The sequence below is a fragment of the Phoenix dactylifera genome, chromosome 3, assembly GCF_051530095.1.
Source record: "Phoenix dactylifera cultivar Ajwa chromosome 3, Ajwa_hap1_PhDact_Kaust_v1.1, whole genome shotgun sequence".
NCBI classification, from domain to species: Eukaryota; Viridiplantae; Streptophyta; class Magnoliopsida; order Arecales; family Arecaceae; genus Phoenix; species Phoenix dactylifera.
In genome coordinates this window covers 43,151,019-43,178,326 of record NC_143192.1, presented here as the reverse complement: position 1 = coordinate 43,178,326, position 27,308 = coordinate 43,151,019, and the positions used below count along the sequence as shown (strand labels likewise).

At 37.9% G+C, this 27,308-nt stretch overlaps 1 protein-coding gene and 1 pseudogene across 2 annotated transcripts; both read left to right on the top strand.

Annotated features, from left to right (window-relative positions):
* The first annotated feature begins 586 nt into the window (after nt 1-586).
* On the top strand, nt 587-1,767 carry LOC103716877 (ethylene-responsive transcription factor ERF027 pseudogene; annotated as a pseudogene).
* A 22,906-nt stretch (nt 1,768-24,673) lies between these two features.
* LOC103716859 (dehydration-responsive element-binding protein 1G) lies at nt 24,674-26,645 on the top strand. Of its 2 annotated transcripts, none has more exons than XM_008805035.6 (2): nt 24,674-25,445; nt 25,749-26,645. In XM_008805035.6, exon 1 carries the CDS (start codon nt 24,767-24,769, stop codon nt 25,397-25,399), a length of 633 nt encoding a protein of 210 aa, XP_008803257.2. In that variant the 5' UTR covers nt 24,674-24,766; the 3' UTR covers nt 25,400-25,445; nt 25,749-26,645. The 2 variants fall into 2 exon arrangements, with proteins under 2 accessions (XP_008803257.2, XP_088574633.2); XM_088718507.2 differs by having other exon boundaries at nt 25,705-26,645.
* Nucleotides 26,646-27,308: the final 663 nt, after the last annotated feature.

The window sequence follows — 27,308 nt, the reverse complement described above, 5'->3', positions numbered from 1 at the left end:
TAAAAAAATATTTAAAATAAAATATATATAGATAGAAATATCAATAAATTTAGTAAACTTTATACAATAAATATCATTATTTTTATTTATTAGATATATAGAAAATAATCATGAATTATTTATTTTTAGTAAATTTGTAACGGAAGAATACGTGAAAGCTATTATCATTATTTTTACGTATGTTAAAAAAAATCCATTAGTTACATTAATTAAAATTTTTAAAATCCGAATTTCATTAATTACACCATTTTCAGTCCTACGAAAATAGATTATACAAATAGAAGGTGGTTTGGATACTTCAATGGCAAGTCTAAACCACGCAAAGAACTGCGGCCCGGGACAGGCGACATAATCATTAGGGCATATGTGATTTGATAGGCGAAAGTGGGTAATAATTAATATCTAAAGACAAACAGGTGAACCGAGATGGTTTACCCTCCGGGCAACAGCAAATTGCCAGCGAGCGCCCAAAGCGCGTGCCGCCCTGAGAGCACCCCGCTCGCTGCCCCTAAGCAACCCAGTCCCCGCGGAAACCCCACGCTTCTTGCCGTCTCTTTAAGATGCCCATTCCTTCCATCCTCCTCTCCCTCACCAACTTCCAGTCCACCCCATTCTCTCTATCCTCCATTCTCCACTCCCCATTCCAGACAAAAAAAGCATATATCAACTTCTGACATTTCTAACGCAAAAACCTCTTTCCTTCCATCCGTTCCATCTTCTTCCCGACCATATCTTATCCTGTAACGTGATATAATATTTTACATATAGGATATAAATAACTATCTATCTAGTATCCATATACGTATATGGCTGACCACCCGCCTTTAGACGTGCAAAATCCAGATGACGTGCATGGCGGCGACCGGGCAACTCCATTGCAACCACCCGAACAACAGCCCGTTTTTGTCCACGGCGACAATGCACCGCAGCCCGAGCCCCCTCCACCCACCCCGACCGGCGGCCGCGTGGGAAGGAACCGCCCGGCCGCCAGGAAGCGTCCGAGCTACCGCGGCGTGCGATCGCGGAGCGGCAAGTGGGTGTCGGAGATCCGCGAGCCCCGCAAGGCCAACCGCATCTGGCTCGGCACGTACCCGACCGCCGAGATGGCGGCCGTCGCCTACGACGTCGCGGCGCAAGCGCTCCGGGGAGCCGACGCGGTCCTCAACTTCCCCGACGATATCTCGTCCCGCCCGACCCCCGCGTCGGCCGCGCCATCAGATATACGTGCTGCAGCCGCCGCAGCTGCCGCGGAGCTGCTGCTGAGGCCGGAGAGGCAGGAGGATGTGGCGGCGGCGTCGAGGGCTCCGGGGAGCAGCGAAACGGGGGGCAGTAGCCGGTCTGGAGAGGGAAAGGAGGGTGAGTTTATCGACGAGGAGGAGATCTTCGACATGCCCAACCTGTTGGCGAACATGGCGGAGGGGATGCTTATGAGTCCGCCGAGGCTGAGCCCGATTGATTCCGATGACTCGCCGGAGGTCTCGGAGGGACAAAGCCTATGGAGCTATCCATAAAATTAGCAGGCCGGATGTTAGGTGGGGGGCTCCTAAAGGACTATGAGCGAGGAGGGATAAGGAGAGGGAAGAGGGGCAGCTGCGTTTTCCCATATTAGCCATCTCTGTAGACCTTTTTGGAATGGCTGCTATGGTTTCAGTGCGTGCATGAGAACTACTTGAGCTCCAATAATAGTGTATGAGGTGTTGTGTCATGGTTGTTGATGCTTTCCTGGTACTTATAATAGTATTTGTAAACTCTAGTTTTTCTATGGTACCTGGGGTTTTGGTGGAGAGCGTGGTTCTTAATTTAACTAGTGTGAAGGGAACACATTTTTCCTATGTCATACAGGAGAATTGGATTCCGAAGTATCCAACTCTAGGTCTACGTGGGAGCTACCATCTAAACTCGCAAGGAAAATTCAACGAGATTGATATGAAAAGGATCCTTTATCTTTTGACAAGTACTTACTAGTTTAGCCCTAAAGACTGTTCGAAGCTGGCTCCATTATTCTTCTCTATCCTCGCAACATATGGAACAAACCTATTTGCAGATGGATGATGCAAGATCCTGGCTCAAGCTCATAGATTCACGTCGCATTACATGGTCTATCTCCAGATTATAAGCTATCGAGGTATGGATGATTGCAAATTCAAATTCTTTTTAACCCTTTTATAATATTCAGATGCTTGCATGCATGTATAGAGGTTGAGGGTTAGCACATACACATATTTCTTCCCGCATTTCTTGCTTGATTAAATTCTCTAACAATCAACATAGACAACAGTTCAGGATTACAATGATATGTATGCAATACTTACGCTGATGCTCTCAAGGATATAGCTAGCTAGGACTTCCTGATTATTGAATTGCAAATTGTTTTTTTTTCCCTTTCTTTCTTTATTTTTATTATTTTTTTAGCTAGGGTTTATCTATTGAATCACAAACTCTCAGGACATTGATGAATGATAGCAATTTCCCACCAACATAAGGCAAATTAGCATTTATTTCCAGAAGACCCTACCCATCATCAAAGCACTGCAAACCCATTTAATCATATGATGCATTTCTGATCAAGTTGTCCGGAAGCCCATAACTTTGAGCAACCGTAATTATACCTTTCATGTTTAAGGTGTTCCCCGCCTGTACAAGTTCCAGAAGGCTAAACACTATGAGCTTCCCCAGAGAATCCATCTATAAGAGACAAATATAGGACATTGTAGTCAGGCTACCCCAATTCCTAGTCAACTTGATATTGGATTAATCTGTCCCATGGCTTAAGGCAATAGGAGTGATTTTGTCCAAAATAATATCACCTATTATGTTAGGTTTTCAATCCGTTAAGTAATATACCCTAAGCCAACAGATAAATACCAGAAAATTATCAATTGCATTTCAAAATGAATTGATAAAATTTGGAGTTGTATTTAATTTCTTTGTTTTTTCTTTGAATTGACCCCTTTATAAGAATAAAAGAGGTCAGAAAAAAATCATTGCCGATTCTAAGAAGTGAAAACCACATAATGAGCTTATTAGAGAATTAATTTGGCTTCGGATCAGACAAGGCTCGATGTAGGACCATTGAAAACCCCTAATAGCTCCCAGCCCTGATATTGAACACGGAATTTGATACATGATTCTGGACTCAGCTGGTACAATCATTAGGAGATATTATCGGCATGCCGGCTAATGCCTTCAAAACGATGTGTTTCATGGCATGCCAAATTATTAACTAATTCAAAGGCCTGGCAATGTGGTATCGGCCGTATCTCATCGGAACGGCATGCAGTACTTAAGACATAGATAATGGCTTGTATATTTACATTATGCTGTCATTGCCATGCTTTTGTTACCCATGCGATTGATGCCAGAAGAAATCAAAAGAGAATGGAACAATTTCCATGTTATTTTAGTCAATTTGAAAAGGAAGGTTTTTTGAGGCAGATATTTAAATCCCTTCAAAGAATTTAGACATTCAAGGTATCCAAGACAACAATAGAAGAAAGACTGGGAATGATTGAAGCATATCATTGTTGTTGTTGGGGTGCTGGTCATTATTGTCATCATCAACATTTTGCAATCCATATGGATACCGATTCATTCTGGAGTTCTATTGGATCGACTGTGGAGTGATATCAGAAACAAATAAATAAATCTTTAAAACAGTTAAGATAAAGTATAAAAAGAATAATTTTATATTGTAATCATTTTACTACATTTGTAAAATCTATGTCACAAAATTAATAGAAATTCACAACTTATTTTTGGAGGAAAAAAAAGAGAAAGAACTAAAAAGAAAATGCATTAGTATTTCTTACCAAGTATACCATATAAACAAATAGGGATAGCAGTGACAGCAAAGAGAGTTCAAATTTTGGGATGGAAAAGTTTTACGAAGACCAAGATCAAATTGCACGTAGTCCTAAAGAATAAAGTAGAAACATTGATTACTGTTTGCATCTGTTACTGTTGCTTTGATGATATTTTTATTAATATCTATTATCTAATGGGCAAGTTGGTCTGATGTTGTTGTGTGAACAATTCACTTCAGATCAACCTCTTAGCGAAGGTGAAAGCCATAATAGATGTGCATATTTAAAGCACCCATAGACGGTAGATGCCACCTTTCAAAGCCCTTATTGCAGCATAACCTCCTCTTATCCAATGTCCAACCTAAAGAAGCGGCTTCAATAAGCAAATTGAAGTATCTCATAATGAGCGCTTTCATAATGCTATTCAAGAGGAGAGTAACATTTCAAACTCATTTGCTCGCTGTTGTTTAAAGGAGATAAAGAATGATCATGAATGCTGAGAGCATAGAATTGTCCCGGCATTCTGAATGGGTATTTTAGTCCTGACACACAGATGTAATATGTCTGTCCTTTACAACCGCAAAACCGCTGGTGTAGCTTGCTTCTTTAATTTGACATTGTTCGGGGAATCCAGACCTCCCCTCGCTTTTCATTTGGAAGGCTTAAATCACATCTGAAAGCCAGATTTGTATATGCAAGACCTTAGATATAGCTTGCTGCAGCCGAATCCAGACCGACGTGGGAGTGCAACTTGGACGACCTTGAGGTTGGTTGAAGACGGGTCGAGCAGGTCAGTTGACACGTCGGGTGCTGGGTTCCTTCGAAGATGGTCTGCAAGAAGTCCATTTGCCGGAGAATTTCCGACGGAGGACCCTCCAATGCCTAAGTTATAATAACGAAGCAACAACATGAAAGAGAGAGAAGTTCAGCAAAGTGTGGTCTCTGTGAGTAATATTGCATTCATACATGGTCCCTCAAGCTGCTTTTTTTATAAAGAGGGGCCCATTTTGTCATTATATGGCTTGATGCGGCATGCAATGATGGCCAAGTATCGATCGATAGTACGGCCAAAGCGTGGATGCCAATCCGTGTGGGCGGCAGGCAGCACTGGTGAGGCACAAACCGTGGTGCTGCTATGACTGCGAGCTTCCAGAACTGTCGATAATTGGAATTGTCAATTCTTACCGACATGTGTAGATTGTTCTCTTTGGCTGATGGTTCCTTTACTGATCGACTCCTCGACTGCGGCCGAGGTAGCTCACTTCGATCGGTCGGATGCTCGGCTGGGGCCAAGGTTATTCTTCTTAGCTTACGTCCGAGGTCAAAGGGGCAAGTTTGGCCGGAGGTCAAGGGGTTAATTCTGGCCCGAGGTCGAGGTGCCCAATATTTCTTCCAACATTGTTAATTACATAGCTTTTTGGTTAATATGAGTGGCTTATAAATTATTTTAGTAGGTGAATTGGGTTTGTTGCAATAGTCATACCCCTTTACTTGGCAACCAAAGGTTGTGGATTTGAATATTTAGTGGTGCATCTTCAAGTGCATGTTGCCTCAAACAATTGAAATCATAAACGAAATATTAACAAGTTTTTTGGACACCTATGGTCAAGCAAAAGCGACGCGAAAGGCTTTTCTATAATACATTTTTAGAATGCATCATCTATGAAGCCTTAGGTTTTTATGTCTAGTAAATATATGCATTGCACATAGGGATGGCAATTGGCTTGGGTAGGATCGGATATCGGTTAGGTCGGATATGCGTCGAATCAAAAAGTCATCAATATGAACCCGATCTATTTATTAAACAGGCCAAAAATTAAGATTTAAATCCAACTTATTTACTAAACGGATAATCTGATTGACTTGCATGGCCTATTTATTAGTAGATTAAGTTAGGTTAAATAGGTTAAGTGGGTTTTTAATGGATTAAATAAATCCAAACTGGTCAGATGGATCGGATTAAATAAGGCATAAAAATATTAAGCAAGCTTTAAATAGGTTAAATAGATCTTAAATAGATTAAATGGGTCAGGTTATGACTTGACTCAATTATTAAACAAATCAAAGAAGGTTAGATAGGTCAAAGGTCTAAACCTGAACTCAACCCATTTAATAAACAGGTTTAAATGGTTGACCTGTTTATGACCCAAATCTATTTATGCCAAACTAGAACCTAGTTAAAGCTAGTCGTTTGTGGGTCAATTTGATGGATCGGATTATAAATTACCACTCCTAATTATATATGCCCAATTTAGAAAGATCATCTAACTTTCCACGGACCAATCTGGCCATTTTGAGTAGGTTTGGATAAGATGAAGGAGTAAGATCTGCCACATCCAAGATTTAGTTGAGTACCAAAACTTTGATAGGTCATAAGTTTTAATCTCGAAAGAAGTTTGGTCATACAACTAAAAATGAAGTTGATGTAGAAGTCAAATTCAGCTTCTACTCAAAATTAATATATTTTTAATTATTTTTATCTTTGATGGTTTATGTTCTTTCTTAATTAGGATATTTATCCAATTCAATTTGGATTGAACTTCACGAGCATTAAAAGAAGGAGGTGTTCGTTCTCATCTAACTAGAAGAGAAATTCGATTCAAATAAAAAGAATGTAGCTCTATGAAATAGTAGAGAACTTGCACCTTTTCCTTTTTAGTTAGAAGAAGAATCTGACATAAATAAGGAGAGTCTCACTAGCATAAATAGAGAACATATGCTATAATTTTGAAGAATGAAAATAGAAGATAAAGCAAAGAGTATAGACACTACTTTTAACCCATTGTAATCCTAACAAAGGAGTTTAAAGTCTCGCTTTCTAAAATTCTTATTACGTATTATTCTACTCTAGAGATTAGATTTCAACAGATTGATGGAATTTCTTTTTTTCTCAATCAGATCAAGTTAATATTAGAGCCTAGATTCAATTACTTACTCTTTGAAGTGCTAGTATATGTTTCAAACAAATGAGTAGCATAAGCAAATGAAAAAATAATTTCGTACTTGAACTGTATAGAAAGACAAAAGAGGGATGGCTTCTACTAGAGCCGATAACGGCGTGAAGTCTTATCTCGCTCACTTGAAGGAGAAGATTGTACAACTCACAAAGCTTGTGACTCGATTGTTCCCTTTAGATTTATTTCTTGTGGCTTCTAGCATCAAATTATCTCAACACTTAAGGATGATGAGAAATTTGTTCTACTAATACAGGAAGAGATGTATATTTTAAGACAGAAGATGAATTCAAATTAGAAAATTAAGAGGCTTGATCACAAAAAAAGAAAGCAGGCGTTACCCCAAATCTTATTTTAAATTAATTGGGACTTTTAAATTTTTCATACATGGAGAGCCTTAATCTAGAAGGATCATTCAACTAGTTATTAACAAGCTGGCCACTTCAAATAGATTGGACAAGCTTTGGAAGCAAGATCCACCACATCCAAGATTTAATTGAAAACTGTAATTTTAGAAAATATAACATTTAAAGTAGAAAAAATTCAATGGTACAACTGAAGGAGAAGTTGATCTAGGAGTCAAGAAGTTAAAATTTTATAATATGCATATTATTTTTGATAATTTGTGACTTTTTTAACTTGGAGAGAAATCCAATTGGATTTGGACCAGATTTTACTAGTATGAAAGGAGAAAAATTTTCAACTTGTTCTAAATAGAAGAAGAATCTAACTCAAATAAAAAGAGAGGATTTTTGTAGAATAGTAGAGAACTTGCATCTTCTTTTCTTTTAGCTAGAAGAAAAATCTAACTCAAATAAGAAGAATTTTGTTAGTATAAATAATGAGCACATGCTATAATTTTGGACAACATGAGTAGAGTAAGCAAAATTAAAAAGTATAGACTTTAAACTTCACCACTAAAACTTCTAAAAAAGAGTAGAAACAAAGAGCACAGATTCTATTTTTTTTAATGAGTGATATATACCATAATTTATTGACCATGAAACATCAATAAAAGTAAAAAACTTAGGCCCTTGCATTCTAAAATTCTTATTATTTATGATTTTACTCAGAGATTCAAGTTCAACGGGTTAAAAAATTACTTCCTTATCCAATCGAATCAATGCCACACTCTAGTTATCATTTGAAGCAAACAACTAGCCAATGTCCAAGTGATCATGGCATTAAATGGTTAAGATATTATTATGTTAAATAATTATCTTGTTTTTTCTTTTTTCTCATTTTGTCAAGATAATACTACATACATACAAATATATATGCGTGTGACACATACATAGCATGAGTATTTGCTAGAGATCACCCATACGAATCGAGTTCTGCACCTACCCAAGCATAATTAACTGAAAACTTTGCAGGCGTAAGAGCTATGAAACAATAAATATCTACCGTTATGGTAGAAAACAGTGACAAGCAGTACCCTACATAGCCATAGGCTGCCGACCGGAGAAATCATCGTATACACTAGATCATGACAGTAGTTTAACACATAAGATTCGTGCCCCAATCAATATCCTAAGATCAACGGAAGTGGACCGCACGTGTGGTATGGCTTCCGGAACATCCAGTGGACCTCGTTATTTTGAAATTACGAACATTCTTTTGAAGATTTTCTCTGGCCTACCAAAAGCCAGTGGTCCCAGCATGAAAAGCTAATGGCTACGTCACCCAGACCAATACCATGCGTTACAGCTACGTGGGGGCTCGTAGGCGGAGAAGGTTTACACGATCTCAAGGCATCCTCACTGGCCTGTTGACTTTGCCCTTCCTTTAGACAAAGAGCCCCCAGTTTCGCCAAAAGACGACCTCTGCGGTCCTTCCTCTCTTTGTGGGGTAATGGACCAACCCTGCGCGCGTGTGGGAAGTGACCTTTCGGGATTTTTTAGATCATAAAGGTAAAGCAAGAACAGCTGAAGTCAATGGCCACAGGAACGACGGCCGAAAGGAGCCGTCGCGTCCTCTCGCGAAGAAAAGGTGGTCGGGATTGGAAAAGGAGGCCGCCGTCTTCGGGCCTTCGAGCGGGCACAGTGAGACCCTCACAAGATGCCTCAATTCGTTCAGTTGGTGGAGAGTGTCCGCCAGAGTTCTTTCCTTCCCGTTTTCCTTGAAACATCGATCTTCTTCTCATTTTGTTGGTTTAATTGCTATTTTACTTGTAGTCCTTTACCTAGTCAGATACAAATAGGCTTGTTATATATGTATATTTATATTATCTAAAGAAAAAGAAAAAATGCATCTGCTTTGTACGTAAGTATACATGTTTTGTACACACTTATCCAAAGATCAAGAGAAAATATGAAATAGTCACTAAAATATAATTTTCATTTGACAAAGATTAAAAATAAAACAAAATCAATTGGAAGGGTGGATTGTAGATTCTTCGATTTAATATCCTATGAGCTTTGATCAGGATTTCACTAAAGGTTTGTTATTGTCCATCCATCTGCTTGAAAGTCTGCATGGACCATGAAAAATGCAAGCTGAAAATCTTATGAAAGGCATGTTAGTGTTTTTACTTTGGCAAGGCAAAAAGTGAGTAGTTTTATGTTCATTATCTCTATGCAGATGACAAGAATTAGTATAAATTGCATTGGATTGTTTTTAGGATGCATGAACAAAGTTTATGTTATGAGAGATAATATGTTTTTAGAGACAATCTCTTTAGGCTTCGTTTGATAGAAAAGATAATTTTTTGAAGGTTATTCTTCTGTGCAGACAAGAGAGTCTATTCTGTGGAAAGAGTTGCTTTTTGGTGTTTGGTGGGAAGGATAAGCAGAGGAATGGGGAAGTGCATCAATTTTCATAATTATTTAAATTTTATCGTAAGGGTAAAATCTCTTTCTCACTTTTTGGTATATTTAAAGAGTGCTATATGCAAAATTGTGATTCGGAGGGATAAATTTTCCTAAAAAATTTCATTCTACTATTTTGGCCGAACTGAATTATCCAAATTTAGAGTGTCGTCTAATTCAATTAAGGCTTTTCTGTGTCCTTTTGAAGCATTTGGATGGATAACTCCCCGCTTATCTCGTGTATCAAACACAACCTTAAAGATTTAATGGGAGAAATGCCGTGGCAATAATTCCAAAGAGTGGCACTAAATTGCTAATCATTGGACAGGTTGATAGAAATTTTAAAAACAAACACAAACACGAAAAGAGGTAGTATATGCCTAAGACATGCACAATGTGTTTCTAAAAAAAGCAGCATCTTTATTTTGCAATGGTAGTCTTGATAAATTGATTAATATATTTTTCATAAAACAAGTAGAAGAAAGCTTAATTTTTATAAACCTTAATATGCCATAGTTAAATAGAAACCTAGCAATGTGTTTCCATTGCTGGCTGCTGTGGGTTATGGAAAATGATGCTTCAAACTAGAATTTATGAATGAAGTACCAGATGCATATCTGCATAAGAAATGTTAGAAAAGTCCACAAGAAAGCTTTCTACTTCTCTTAAATTTGCCTAGTATGAATGCCCTAGTCATAATCTTAATTTTTTTTGCAGCTCTAGAAAACAAGGGATAGGTAGAGATGGTTTTTTCTTTTTATCTTTTTTGGTGCAAGTGTCAAGATGGTTTTGTATAGTGTCAATCATGTACATTGTGGAGATAGCTTTAGCTTTAGAATAGCATGTCAGCAAGGAGGCCTTTCTGTCTTTGACATCTTGATTCTAGCTGTCAAGGTCCTACTTTGTTGGCTTCTCTAGAAGCATCACCCTTGCTTTATTACTAGTTTGCAACTAGAAGCTTTTGTAGGCAGCATAACTGTAAGCACCTTATAATGACAAAATCATTGCAAATTAGTTGATATTATCATCATATATACATATATATATATATATGAAAAAGAGAGATGTTACCACCAAATATGTCATCAAGATATGCTTACAACTTGAATAATCTGACAATTCTTGTGCTTATAGCTTTGAATTCATCTTAATATTTAAGGGTTATAGAATAATACACCTAGCAAAGCGAAAGCGAAGATCCATTGTGCCATCCGCCCATCACCTAAAGGCGATTTTTCAAGCACAAGTTGGTTTGGATCATAGATTGTGTAGTTCGGTCCACTCTATCTAAAGTATATTCAACTACAGGATTTGTTACTGACAAGTCAATGTCAAGAAAGATTGTCTCTTTTTTCCTTTCTTTGAAATTAGTAGCTGTGTAAGATTTGATATCTAGTTCGCGATCTCTCCCCTTATTGCACGCCGCAAATGTCTGCGACTTCATCTTTCAAAAAGGAGAGCCTTTTTTGGTGCAAGTTCAAAAAGGAGATTAATATAATTCAGTTCAAACTTGGTTACTTCTCTTTTGAGATTCAGTTCTGTGAGACACATTTTAAAGTGTGGGAGTTTGCTTAAGGACTCGAATATGACATTGAGAGGGATCAGGATAAAACGGAGCACTTTTTCTTGGCACGCGCACACACACGGATAGAGAGAGGATGCTAGGCGCCACTATACAGTCCAAAATTATTGATCTGAAAAGATAACCAGTATGGTTGGGAGCCACTTGGTACGATTCAAAAATGATTAACAGCGGTGTCGGGTGTCCAGCCTATGTGATTCAGATGAAGCGCTATTTATTAACTGCACCTATATCAGGGTAGGATGAGCAGCCGTTGTAACAAAAAAAAAAGAAAGCGCGATTCAAGCAATGTACTTTGCTATGTGGGCTTTTATGTGGGCCTAGTAACTATTAGCTCTCAACCTCACCAGTTGCCTGGCCCATGAGATTAGGCCTCACTGACCAGATTAGCTAATACCTTCCTTATCACAGTGAAAAGAAAGACAAAAAGAAAAAAGAGAGCGAGAACTAAGCGAGGAACAGCCCACTTATACCTAATACATTCGACTATTCCATGGCTGAATAAGATTACTCTATGCAGCCGAAAGCTCCGCAGGTTGGCAGGGAGAGACGAAATAGTATTCTTTTGGTTCCCATGGAGCTTTGTTCACTTATCTCAATCCTATTCCCATTTAAGCGGCGCGAGGTTTCAATATTGTGGTGCAGTTTGGCTGTTGTTACTTATCTAAACCTACTACTCTATCTAAAGGGACAAAAAAATAGGAAAAAAAGAAAAGAGAATCGTTTTCGAAAATTTCATGCTGCTATGTTAATGTAAAGCAATGCCATCACATGCAGCTTATTTGCAATCTTATGCTACGATATAATCCTCTATTACTTTCGCATAGATTGCTCATTTGACGTGCACATTGATTTAATCCTCTACTAATCCTCTTTCTCTCCTCCCATATCTTTCAGCCTTCTGCATGCCATCCTCTGTTGACCGTGCTAGGAGTTTGGTTTAAGGCGTGGGTAATTTTCGGCTTTGATTTTGTACCCTGCCTTTTTTTATTGCTAGAGTTTTTTGTTACATGTGATATCTCAAGATCAATATTATCACATCACTGTACACCAGTTATTGTGTACAGGACTCATACATAGGAGGGAAAAAAAAACAAAATAGAGAGGGAGGAGAGAAAGAGATGCCTTGCGTTAGTGGTAAATACATGGTGGAGAATAAACTATTTTTTCTTCTTCACTCTCTACCTTGATATATCATAGTACATGGTTTTATATATACAGAACCAAAGCAAAGAATAACCTGGGAAAAAATGAACAAAAGTCGGACTTTGACTCTCATGCTAATAGTGAAACCTTTCTCTAAATAAATAATAAAATATCCTGAGAGGCGCAGCTCCATTGTACAGAGTTCCACTTTATGGACTCCGAGTTGGATTCTAAAAGCTGGGAGTCGGGGAAAGTCTGCGTTGTCTTCACTCCTTCACGCCAAACTTGTTCCGGCAAAATACAAAATTTTCCAACGACAAAAGCTTAGTGAAGATATCAATGACCTGCTCCTCGATGGTGCAGTTGATCAGCTGGATATTTCCATTAACAATCTGCTAACTAATGAAATGATGTCGAATCTTGATACAGTTTGTATGGTTGTGATGTACGGGATTCTTTGCAATCACAATAATTGATTGAGTGTAATAACAGATAGTCATCCCTTTTGTTGGTTTATGTTTCAGGTCAGCTAATAAATGTAGCATCCATACATTGCTGCAGTGACTGTCATGTATTTAGATTTGAAAGATGATAGCGTTGTTGCGTGCTGCATCTTTGAGGACCAACAAATAGTCCCCACATCAATGTTGAAGACAAACGCAGTAGTGCTCTTCCAATCATCTACTAAACTCAACCAATCACTATTAGAACAACAACAAAAATTCAAAATTGTTAGCATTCATGCACCATAAATAATGGTCACTTATCCCCTTCAGATATCCTTCAATTGTCTTTGCTCCCAATGAGTTTTACTTGAACTCCACATAAATATAGATAATAAACATGTCACCTACACAATATTTAACCTTATATTTGTCATAGGGGTTGCTCGGAGTCCTGTAGATGAAGTTATACTAGAACTCAAGTCACATAGCAACTCAAATTGTAGTAGCTGGCTTACAATAAAAATCATTTTTTGTATTTGGAGAAGAGTTAGGGAAAAAATAAACTTAGACACATATTCCATCATACACCTATGAGTAGATGCCAAGTTGGAGCACTCGATATATACAGAGACAGAAGTATTTTAAACGAAGAGGTCGGCATAGAAAGTGCCAGTGGAGCCCTGACATGGACCTAGGTGCAAATGAGGAGGGCGAGAATATGGAGGAGCAAAAGTGGTGGGCGGCAGCAATAAAGGCGGAGGGGAGTGGGACAAAGGCAACACGATGAAGTTCAAGATATTTGAGTTAAAATCAAATGAGTAACTCAACATACTGTACAATTTGAGTTGCATACATGATACATCCAAATAAACAGACCGGCCCACACCTATAGCTTTAGATGCATGTGGATTCCCTTTCGGCACTCTAAATAGCCTCCTAAAGTAAACACTCAATCAAACTTCCGTACCTGCTGACATCAACTTTCTCTTTATTATCATTCAAAGAAAATTTTATATCTGTTCTCATTACATTCTAAAGCAGATTACAATCTTTCATTCGAAATTTGTCAAGTAAATCAATCATGTACCTTTCTTGACAAATAAGAATTGCAAACATTGTTTCACCTCTAAACCAAAAAAATAATTTATCAAACCAAAATCTGACGTCTCAAATACCATAATCATATGAGATATAAACTCAATAATCAATTAATCAAATATATATATATATATATATATATATATATATATATATATATATATATATATATATATATATATATATATATATATATATACCTCCAGACTTGATGTAGAGTATGTGCTCACTTTCATTAAAATGAAATCTATTTTGAGCAAAGTATGCATCAATATTCCTATGCTATACCCTAGCTATTTGCTTCAGCCCATAAAGTATTTTCTTAAATTATAAATCTTTTTCTCTTATCCTTCAATTTTATAATCTTGTGGTTGCTTAATATATACTTTCCCATCATAAAAATTATTTGGAAAGCTACTTTTATATCAAATTCATAAATATTGGACATATGTAGCTAAACTCAAGACGGTCAAAACGGCTCTAAGAATATCAAATCTAGCAACTGCAGCAAACGCCTTATCAAAAACCAATATCTTGTTGTCTGTCGTAGGTATTCTTTCACCACAATCTATGCTTTTAGCTTTTGAACTAATCGATCTGACTTGTACTCAATCTTATAGGCTCACTTTAGACTAATAGCTTTTTTGTTCCGAGGAAGACCTATAATCTCTCGAGCATAGTTTTTCTTTAGTACTGCAATTTTTCATCCATGGTCATGTATCAATCCTTGGACCATGCTGCATCTTCAAACCTGCATGGCTCAATAATTTGATTATACCGATATTTTTCATAAATTTCAACAAGAGAGAACCTTTCTAGGAGGTGTTTCTATAAAGGAATTTTCTTAAATAGTACCAAAATAAGGACTTGATTTAGCTCAACAAGTAGGACTTCAACTGTCGAAAGGACTAGGACTTCCATCATTATTATTTGCTTCAACTATACTGAAGGTACATCATCTAGAATAGACATAGAATTTTCCTGGACAAATTCCTTCCACTCTGATGTTTTTTGTTAATTAAAAATAGCAATATGACTAATAATTAAAGAATTTATAGTAGGATTATAAAATTTATATGCTTTACTTCTTTCAGAATAGCCTATAGACAGACACTTAATAGGGTTGACATCCAATTTCTATCTTTTTCGAGAGAGAACATGAATATAAGCAAAACAAACTAGAGAATTTGAAGTGATTTATCTTTAGCTTTCATCTTGTCCATGCATCATAGGGGTAATATCTTCTAAAGATGATGTGGAACACCTATTTAAGATATAAGCTACTATAGATACTGCCTTGGCTCAATATTTTTTAGGGAGTCCTTTAGCTTTTAGCATGGTTTTTGCTATCTCCACTAAACTTCTGTTTTTGCACTTTGCTACACCAATTTTTAAAGATGAATAGCTAATTGTCAATTGCTTGTATATAACATTAGCTTTAAAAAAATAAAAATCATTAGAAACAAACTATCCTCCTTTATCGGTGCAAAGAGATTTAATCAGGCAGTCACTTTCATTTTTATGAGATTTTTAAAGTTTGAGATTACAAAATATTTAAGATTTCTTCTGATAAAATAAATCCAAGTTATCCGGTTGTAATCATCCATAAATATAATAAAATAAAATTTTTATTTAATAATAGTGTTTGCATCAAACCATTTGCATCTGCACGTACCAAACAAGCAAACATTTAGCTCTCCAACTACTTTTCTGTGAAAATGCATCTAGATGATGCTTTTATAGCTTACAACTTTCACAAATCATGCCAATTTATTGTATTAAATGTAATCGTGCTCCCATATATTTCTGATGCAATAGATTTAGCCCTTTAAAACTAAGATGTACATCTTTATAGTGCCATAAGCAATTATCATTGAAAGATACCTTAATAGTAATATGTAAAGAAAAAATAATTATAGTTTTTATTAAAGGGAACTTCAAACAAAAGATGCATTTCTTCATCTATCTCCATAAATAAGGTACTTTGAATCTTTCAAAATAATAGAATATACTCACTCAAAAAATAGCCCCCTACTAAACAAATCTGAATCCAATCTAGAAATATAAAGCACATTATGAATTTTACTAATATCAAAAAAATTTATTTGTGTCTCATCCATGTATCTCTTTGACAAAGCCATGACCCAGCCTTACATGCCTCTTCATGGATTTGTCTAGATCGACAAATAAGTTCATTTTGCTGTCACTTATTTTTCCAATTTATGAAATGAAATAGTGGGTCTACCAGCTCTTTTTATTGAAAAAGGAATCCTACAAAATTAATGCCAAAATTAAGCTGACCAATTGGTACGATTGGGTAATTATGCATTTACTAGAAAAAAAACAAATAGCGGCATGCTTGTGCACAGCTTTGACACATGATATGCTGAAAAAGTACTAGACTCTTCTTTAACGTATTGTATATATATGGATGTAAATTGTGTACGACTTACAAAAGAGAAATTTTACCGAGCACTGCAGCTTCTCCACGGCCTTCCACGCCGCGGCTCAGCCTCCACAGCCTTCCACGCCGCCGCATCCTCTTGGGGAGCATTTAGTATGGGATGATTGTTCCTAAAGATGATGTGGGTGAAGGTAATGAGATTACCGCGTTTGGTTGCACCACGATGATTCTACGTGGCGGTGATCCTAAATCACTTCCACTCCTCAAATCACCGCCCAATCCGATGATGGAATACCCGTCCTTGAGGTCGGAAATCTAAGATCACCCTAGGACAGTGATCCTGTTTTGAAAATTAAAGACAAAAATACCTTTCAATTTAGTAAAAAAATTAATATATCAATATACCATCAATATATTATGTCAATATTATATATATATATATATAATATTATGTTAATATTATATCTTATATTATAATATATTGCTAATCATATTATTATTTAAGAATAATTTTAAATTATAGTAAAAATATATTATTATATTTTTTATATTTATATAATGAAAATATTTAACATATTACTCCTATTTACCTTATTTTTCTAATCAAAATAATTACTAGTATTAAAAAATCTATTATAAGTATAAATAAAATATTAATTCTATAATGAAAAATAATATATTTTTATAAGATTAATAATTTGTAGAAGTAATAAATATATTTTTATAGAATATATTAATAATTAATATATTGATAGAAATATTAATATTTTATTATAATATATTGATATGATTAATAAATATATGATAAGGGCTACTAAAAGTAGAATATGTGACAAAATTATGGAGCTATTATAGGAATTAGTATATTGACTTACATTTTTTATTCATGAGAATTAAAAATACATAAAAAAAAAAATCCATCTAAGATATATCAGAGGTATTTGCGGTATTATGTGGTCGGTGATCTTGGATTTCCATACCATACCAAACAAGTTACTCATGGATATCCGGAGATTTTTAATTACTAGATCATGGCTCACCAAATACATTGATCTTAAATCACTGTGGATTAAATCATCCCAGTATTCGGATCACCGAAAATCTTATATCACCATGGTGATCCTGTTGGGGTTACCAAATTCCCCCTTGAAGGTATGGTCAAGCCGCTCCTTCTTTTTTTCTTTGTTAAGTATGCCGCCGCGCTGCGAATGCCGTCATCGAATTCTTCGGGCCTGGAACAGTTTGTGCCCGAAATTCCACGCGACAGATTCTGCTAGTTTGGCTACATGTTGCTGAAGATCAGGTTAAGTTTTCGGACTGTGCAAGTGTGGGTTAAAATCCCACTCTCAACAGTACATAAATTTAGTAAAAAAGAAAAGAAAAAAAAAGGGGGAAATCCTAATTGATGTCTGCCGAAGGAAAGGATAATATGATTAGCCTCCTCGGTTGATGAAAGTTTACTGCTGAAGTCTGTGTATTACAATCATTTTACTTCTGAGAGCAACTCCATGCAAGTGATGAAATGTTATCACGATGTGATCCATAAGCGGTGACATGCTTACAATATTATATTTGGAGGTCCAACTCAAACATTCATTTGACTTGACAAACTTTGTGAGTTCTTTATTGCGTTTATTGACTTGTGGGTTTTGGCTGCGAATACTATGCTCGAGGTACAGGACTTGCAGGGCGGGGGAACCAGTGCATGGAATCACAAGTACACCGGAAATGGATTCTGGAGTGAGGTGACACAGGATCAAAATTAAGAGCTAGATTGATGTTTTGCACAAAAAATTTGATGCTGGAAAACCAATTACCAAAGCAGGCACTGCCATCTTGAGATGAGAATGAGTTCCAATTTACAGAAGGACCTGGATGAGGATCCTCAAAGAAGATTATCTTGGTTCCTTATTTTGTGCTTCAATCTTGCAAGATTGTGCATAAGGATCACTGACAGATATTTTGTTAGCTGATTTGTTGTTTACTGGGCTTGAATTAGATATTTGCAGTTTGTTGGGCTCTACCCCAAACTATAGTACTGGGGGCGAGAGTCAGTACTGGTGCGAAGCTATGTAGCTCCGATTCTTTTGCTGTGAGTGGGCTCGACCAAGCTCGCATGCATTGCTATCATGAATGCAATCATGTTGGGGACAATTCTAGGTGCCTTCGGGTTGCATCTTCCATACGAGAGAGCAATTGATCTTCTTTTCGCAATGCTTGACCATTGAATTGCATCATGCACAGAATCCGAAATATTTTCATTATCAGTCTACATAAGATCTCGAAGCTACCGATTCAATGGTAGATTTCTGGGAAAGGAGATGATTCCTACCTTCTTTCAGGCGAGAGACATAAACCTGTTCATTCTAGGTAGAGCGATTCTCTCCACGGAAAGAGCATGATACCAAATCCCAGGCAGTGAAATATATTAAGATACAGCTAATGGTGATAACTGGTAACGTCAACCAAATCCTTGAGCAGGAAAACGAAACCAATAACAAACCCTATATCGAATTGCACCTCTGGGTGGTGATAGCACTATTGACCTGAGTAAACAGTAAGGCACTTTTTTTTTCTTTTTTTTTTTTTTAATCCTGGTAAATCATGGGACCTCTTTTTTGGATTTTTTTGTTTTGTTTTTGTTTTTTATAAAGCTACGAGAGAGTCCCACTTAAATATAAATTTATGGGCTGGTCTAAAACTCAAATCTGGGATTTTCACCAGGGGGAACTCTCCTCTTCATATTTGAGGCGAAATCTCGAGATATGGCATGATTGAAGACTTGAACTCCATGCCCTTTTTGAAACGGAGGGGCATGGCCATTTAGTTAATGCAATAAGAATAACTGAAATCAATGTTCTTCATGCAAACTTTACTATATGGGTAATAACAAATTTTGAGACTTTAAATTGGATCCAGTCTAGAAGTCAAAATATTTGTAATGCCATGGGGTGTCCTTGGTCGGTCGGGATGGTTTTGAAAAAATTGAGAGTTAATATTACTTTTAACATATTTATAGAATCATCTTTGTTTACCAATCACTTGTATTAGAGCATCATTTAGCATCATTATTTTTTTTATACAAATTCTTTTTTTTTTATATGTTAGTTTTATCTTTCAAGGCTCTTGGCACAAATTGGATAAATTATTTCATAGCTGGGATTATTGATGGTCTGCATTGCATATATCCATACAATTTCAAACATGGATGATATAAATATAGAACCATCTCTGATTTGCCAATTTCTCACTCTTTTCTTCCTAACTTTACCATTTAACCACTTCAGTGTTTCCTCATTCTTATTGCTTGTTTACTTGTGCATCTTTTGAAATTGAATTTTAATGCTCGTCATAAAAGTATGTGCAACTATAAAGCTACCTAAATTTCTGATTTCTTCAAACAGATCTCGATATCTAAAGATTCTTTTGAAATTTAATGCAATAAGGGACACATATTTTGCCAGCAAACTAAAAAGAAATCTTAGATCCTAGAAGGGGTGAAACAGGAGAAACCTAACTATTTTTTTAATGTGCGCAAAGTAATTGTTTAAGGACTTGAAGATCCATTATGCTTGTCAATTATCAAAAGATATGCGCCGATAATGCATAAATTTCATTCAAAAAGAAATTCTGCGAACCTAAAAGGTAGAAATACTCCTCATTTGCAGGTTGTTTGGTGGCAGAGCAATGATAATTCCTTTGTGAGATTTTTGTTCACGCTAACATGATAGGAAGTATCATATGTAAGCAAGATGCACTATAGTATGTTTTCAAATTATATTTGTTAGGTGTTGGGTCCAATCCTACTTGGTAGCCCTCTCATTCCATTTCTCAAAAAAGAAGAAAATCCAAAAGGAGTAAGAATTCTTAAAAAATGTGTTTAATGTTACTTGTTAGTTTAAATTCTTGATAATTTCAATGCATCACACTTGTAAACACCTACCAAACATGGAGTTCATGCCTCTCATCCAACCAAGACAGCTACAATTTACCTCGAAGATATTATAGCGGAGACTGGAGAGAGGATCAAGGCAGCATCCGATCGGTCATCTGACCAGACTTTGCGCCCCACAAAGAAAACGTGGGTGGCGGATGGTGGCCCTTTCCAATCTCACAGAAGAAGATACGTGCAGACTCAGCCGTCCTCTTTTTCAGAGCTGCAACGCGAGGCCCACACGGAAAAGGGCCCACGTGTCAGTAATCAGGTGCAGATATGGTTTTCGTCCGTGGATGGGGTCCACGCCAGAATCGAGCTGGTGGGGAACACGAGTTCCCAGGTTCAATTGGTGGTCAAACGTGGTGCATCCCTCGGTGGGCTCCACCGTCCATCGTGCCCGTACGCGTTCGCGTGTGCGTGGTGCAAAAAAAAAAAAAGCAATGGGTTTCCAGCTGTCTTAGAAAACTCTATCCGTATCAGTAAAATATACTATCGCAAGGTGGCTGAACCTGAAAAGGCCAGGTTTGTCTTGTACTGCGCGTCACTTTCGCCTGGTGGTACGCATTTGCTGTCTTCCGGACGCTGCGCGAAGCCGCGGGAAGAATGATTCTAATGCTTCAAAGAAGTGACATCTAGGATTAGAGGTGAGATGGATAAGGGATAATGTTTAAAAAAAAGGGAAAAAGAAAAGGAGCAAAGATACACGTGGTTATTCAGAAATATTTTCTAAAATGATATTCAAATAATTATTTGAATTTAATAATTTGATTTATATTCCTTAATGTGCTCATTATATGACATTTTATTTTCCAAAACTTTCAAGCCGTGTCCGCATGATCTAAACATGACCAAGAACCTTTTATGACAGGATGCTCGCTGAAATTCAAAATGATTAGCATATAATTCGTAAATATTAATTATATTTGGAAAGAAAAGAAAAGATTCTTCAGCAACAGTGGACAATCCAGCTAAAAGACCTCTACTTCTTAATATAAAGATGCAGGAAAAATGGTGCTACCTTCGCAAATAAAGACCAAGTTCATATGTGTACATGTATGTACCTTCTTAATATAAAAAGCACGTCCTATGCGATAGTCTCTGGTGCATGCACCAAGAGGTTTTTTATATGGAGTGAAAAGGTTAGTAAAGATATACATTAATTGCTCTAGCAAATAGGGCAAAAAGGCCTGTATTACTCATGCTCTATAAACTACATATTAATTTACCTAAAGGTATAGATTGAGTTACTGCTAGCTATGTATTAAATAAGCTTACAGTATGTATCGGAAAGCTAAGTGTGTTCACCTATACTACATTCTACAAATTATGTATCGATATATCTAAATGTACATATTTGGATACTAGATGACTATTTTACTAAGTGTGTATTATTTGCCTATGTAGCATGTATTTGTAAATATCATATTCTGAAAATTGTATATCGATTTACCTAAAGGTGTGTATCATGCATCTGACCATGTAGTATGCACTAATGAACACCATATTCTTTAAACTAAGTATCAATTTACCTAAAAGTGTGTATTGAAATGTTGGATGATTATTTTATTTGGTGTATATCATCTAATTGTGTACTTTATTCTGTGTATCATCTAACCTTTTTCTATTTTTTTTTAAGTTATGGAACTGATGGACTCCGTTAGCAAGGGGAATCCCATAGTGATGCAACTATGGGGTTTCTCCTTTAACATGGGCACCAAGTAGAGAAAAACAAGAAGCCTATCTAATATGACATTCTTTGGTGACGCCATCAAAGGATTTTTGTTCCAAAAATTATATCTGTAGAAAGAAACAAAGATCTAAAAGAACAAAATATTACTTGTTGCAGTCGATCCTGGATTGGTGATGTAGACTACCTTCATGGATCTCAAGACAACAAACAAAGTCAGAATGCTCATCGAATTGGCTTTGACTAGTCTCTTTGATGCTTAAGTTAGAGATAATTTTTTGGTAGGAAGAATAAAAAGGTAATGAGAGTAGAAAGCTTGGTAACGCCGATATTAGAGATGCTTTAATCTTTGGGGGATTACCTCTCATGGAGGGTTGTTGGGTTGATTTACATCTAGGATCTCAAATCTTTTGTGAATCATATCATAGCAAACTCGAGATCATGCTGTAACAATCAAAAAATTATTAGGTAATCTAAGTCCACTGTGGACCTAAGATGAATTCACTCTATTGTCCCTCCTTTTTTATGTGTAATAGCAATATAGCCTGAGATAATTTTATTATAAGTCTATGATGGATCTGGTGCATCTAATAATTTCTCATAACAACCTGCTGATGTGACATAATAACCTAGAAATATGATGTAGTCACCTAGCATGCAATGGAATTGCTGGGACCATAAGTGCATCTAGATGAAAGAGTTAAGCTGCCTCCGTCGTGAGAAGGTTCTACTAGACTCAGGTTTGTTGCCGAGCCGACTTGTCACCATGCGAAGCTGAAATACTTCAACTCTGAAGGTCAGCTATTTCTAATCTGCTCATCTTCGCTTTTAGATCGGCTAGGAGGTCCGGACTAGAATGTCTTAGAAAGTCTTGAGGTGAATCTAAGGTCGCCATATAGATCATAAGTAAGATGAATCTGGTCGCACCATATCATCTTGGTCATATATTGCCACATCAATACTATTGTCATCAATATTCTTATTTTCCTTCTACAAATGTTTACAAGATAATTTGATGTTTCTGAATCAATTTGGGTGTGAGAATTTTAAAGAAAATATTTTATTTTAGAAAACACACATTATCAACGTGCATTATTAGCACGCCCTATTCTCAACTTCTTGTAAGCCAGTTTGCAAACTTTGTTGCACGTTGAAAGTCTATTAATCTACATTTGTAATTTATCATAGATTGAATATACACGGTTAACATTAACTAAGAGCTTAGGCTTTTTAGATCAAATGATATAGTGCTGAGCTTGCTAGAAGTATTCAAATCCCCTCCAGGCCACATCTAATGGTGGCTTTTGATGCCTAACATACATTGTTGATCAATTATTTGCAACTTAAGTTTTAGAAAAAAAATAGTTGTTAACAACTCACTTTAGTGCCAACTTTCAGGATGCATGCATGACTCCTTAGATGCTCATGAGATAGGCCAGTAGTTAAAATGTTGTGCCTGTATGATACCATCAAAAAAACAATCCTCTAAAGAATTTTATTCTAAAAGCATAACATACACCGATGCTATGGCATGATTATAATTTTTGCACATAACTGCAAGTTTTTTATTCCAATATCATTGCAAAAGGGGTGGCGCTAGAGTTTACCTTTTTGGTCCCACCTTTGTACGCAGCAACTATTATAGTTTTCTTATTGGATGGTCTTATCACTAATAATTTCTGGATAATTATGATATGGGTATGTCTATCCCTTCCACCAGAAAAAAGATGCATCAAATATTTCAAATTGAGCTTGATTTCACACCTAAATCGGGACCCATATGTCAAATCTCTCCCAACCAAGTTTTAAACCCTCAATCATCAATCTACTAAAGTGAATATCCAGCTGAGACCGAGTGCCGCTTCCTCCCGGACTACAAATTCTCCGCAATCTCAATTCCAGATTTTGTTTTTATAAATCAATATGCCATGACAGCTGATTTTAGTAGAAAATGATAAAAAAATCTTTAACCGAGAGTTGCAGGATTTGCTATATAGAGAGGCTAATGGTGCCATGAATTGGATGGCCTCATATGTGGCTGACTACTCTAAAGAAGTTATGTAGATGGAGAAAAGAAAATTGCCTAAAGCACTCGCAAAGAGAAGAAGAAGAACTGCCAAAGTCGCACGAATCTCTCACAGATTGGATTTTACAAGATTTGCTGGACCCCCAAACTCGTGAAATTAAGTCCGCAACTTGGCGAACCATTACTCGGTAACGTGAAACGTGCACCATTCATATACCCATCTCTGGAGGCCCACCATATCCAAGAATTGTGGACCATTCACGTGCCCATATCCGGTAACCCATTCCAATTTACAGCACACCGCCAAGGAAACGGTCCATCTCTTGGGCCCTCCCCGAGTCCCAATTAACCCCGTCAAGGAGCCACACGCCCGTGCCCTGCCCTCGCATCCGGTGCACCTACCCAGATTTTTTAGGCCTCATCTATATATCAAACCCTCGTATGGGCGCATCATCACTTGCAGAAACGAACGTTTATGATTACACGGCTACGTGGTGCACGCCGTGTACGGTGTAAAGAACCGAGACCTCCACTGTATCCTCCCTTCCTCCTGGTAGTCGGAACCAGTCTCCAATAGCGAGTTGCCAGCCATTACATACTTTCAAAAAGGACAAAACCAAAACAAGCTTCGCTTAGCCCGAAAGACAAACCCGCCCATAAGTCACGTCCTTACGAAGTCCTGCCCTTCTGGATCCCACTCAGCTTGCCAGCGCCAACCTGGCATACCGTGTGCCGCGTAAGAAAACGACCTGATTCCCCCTACATATATACTCTCCGACCCCCTTTTTCCCACCTCAAACACACAGTCACTGCCACTGCCAAACTTCAAACTCAGAACATTTCACAACCCAATCAGTCCCCGAGAAACCGGCGATGGAGAGCTTCAGCGACTACTCCATGGACTCACCGCTCGCCCAGCGCTCGGCGTCGGACGAGGAGGCCTACGCGACGGTGTCGTCAGCACCGCCGAAGCGGCGGGCTGGGCGGACCAAGTTCCGGGAGACGCGACACCCGGTCTACAAGGGCGTCCGGCGCCGCAACGCCGATAAGTGGGTCTGCGAAGTGCGTGAGCCCAACAAAAAGTCGAGGATTTGGCTCGGGACGTTTCCGACCGCCGAGATGGCGGCACGGGCGCACGACGTGGCTGCCATGGCCCTCCGCGGCCGGTCAGCGTGCCTCAACTTTGCTGATTCCGCGTGGCTCTGTCGCGTTCCTACATCGTCGAGCCCAAAGGACATCCAGAGAGCCGCCATGGAGGCCGCGGAGGCCTTCCGGCCGCAGACAGAGCGCGACGCTGCTGAGAGTAGAGAGGATGCAGCGATGGCAATTATAGCGGGACCGTCGTTGGCGGCGGCGGATGACCCGTTTTACATGGATGATGGACTCAATTTTGGGATGCAAGGGTATCTGGACATGGCTGCGGGGTTGCTGATGGAGCCGCCGCCAATTTACGCCGACGAGGAGGTGAGCAACGGCGATGTCTCGCTGTGGAGCTACTCCATTTGAAGCTGGCGTCGCAAATTTTTTTGCACAGTATAATTTAAAATGAACGGTACGTATAGTTTTTTCAAAAATGCAGTACAAGGTAGGAGGAATTTGTTTGAAAAATATATATAGAGAGAGAGAGAGAGATACTTAGCTTCCCCAGAAAAAAGATAGCCATGCTAAGAATGACACAGTGATCGAGTGATAAGGAAAAAATAGCCGAAGCAAAGTAAGAGAATAGCGTGTAGTTTTGTAGTCTGGAGACAATATGTTTCCATGATTAGTTTGAATGCGTGAATGACCATTCTCAAAGTACAATCATGCAGTTGTTGCTGCTGGGAACTGCTAACGGTGACAACAAATTATACAGGGCAATATCCAGTCTATGAGCAGATATAGCGTGGAGCGTGGAGCCCACCGGGGACATGATTTTGTGCAGCAACCATGACGCGCCACGTAATTTTGTAGCCTGCCAAGTTTGCAACCTGGAGCTCTCAGAGCAAGAGGGGTTCGGGTTAGGTCCGTTTGTTGTCTGAGCATTTGATGGCCCTGTCCTATATATGATAGAAATATAAACCTTAAGGTGTCGATAGTCAACAGTCAAATACACATAGTCATCAGTTAACAGTCACATAGTCACGCCCCTTTTCTAAACAAATCACATTGAATTATTTGTCTCAAATACACCGTGCGCCCGCTACCTCCAGCCACCCATCACTGCCGTCAACCAATATCTTACCGGAGCAGTTCGATGCCGGCAACCCTCCACCTCTGCCGCCGGTTGTGCTCGATGCCATCCGCCGTCGCTGCACCATGGATCGCCAAGATTGGAGAATAAGCCCACGCCCCACTCAGCCGCAAGGAGTACTCGGGCGTCTACTAGTGTCCACCAACCTGGGGCGTCGCCGCCAGACCTCCGCATCCACCGACGCCGCATAAAGTGGCGGAATAACCGGTGGCCGTCCTTGCGGATCCTATTTGCTTCCATGTGTGGCAGCTGATTTGGCGTATTTAGTTTGGCATATTTAGTTGTTCGTTGGCAACTTTGACAGAGTCCAAGACAAAAGGCCGTCTGCTCTCGGTCTTTTTTCTATCAAATCCTGCTAAGAACTTTCATAGAGGTTTCTGTGAGAAATCGGATCACGACCATGAAAGCCTGACTTTAAATCACAATCATCAGAAAACAATCTTAATGTTGGAAAAACTTGGCTTATAATTTTTGGCATGTGGCTTTTGACACTTCAAAAGAAACATCAATCTTGATTTACCTAATCGTGTGGTTTCATGTTTAGCATTGTTAAAAGCTTTTAAGGAAAGCTCCAATGAAAATTTGGTGCCTAATTGTCAAGCACGTGCGTAGAAGCCTAGTTTGGAAGTATTTGATATGCTCTCTACTTGCATCATAATAACTATCTTCTCACTATTTGATCATAATCAAAAAAGAAAAAAAAAATTGAGATCATTTAGCAATATAGTATTTCTACAATTAAAAATACATCTTCTCTTCTCAAAAAAAAATTGTTGAATAAAGTTGATATTTTTAACTTATTATGTTTATGTTATATTTTGAAATTATAATTTACTCTATAAACAGTGTTATAATCATTAATAATCAGTAGCAACCGTAACTGCCAAAATCCGCTTCAAATGCGGAGGTGATGGACCACTACATCCATCATAGTTAATTGCATCATAATTCATGGTGAAAAATTATCTCTTGAGGTCTGCTAATTCACGAAAAGCATGGGCACCATCAATCACAACCGTTCTTTTTTATAGCAGTGCATTAAGATGCATGATGCATGCTTAACGCTTGAAGCTCACGAAACGAGTGGCTGTAATTGATGAAAATCATTTCTCCGGAAAGATAACTGCTGAGTCAGCTTGCCGTGGTGGCGTTGTTTTGAAGGAACAAGACAAGAGTATACTG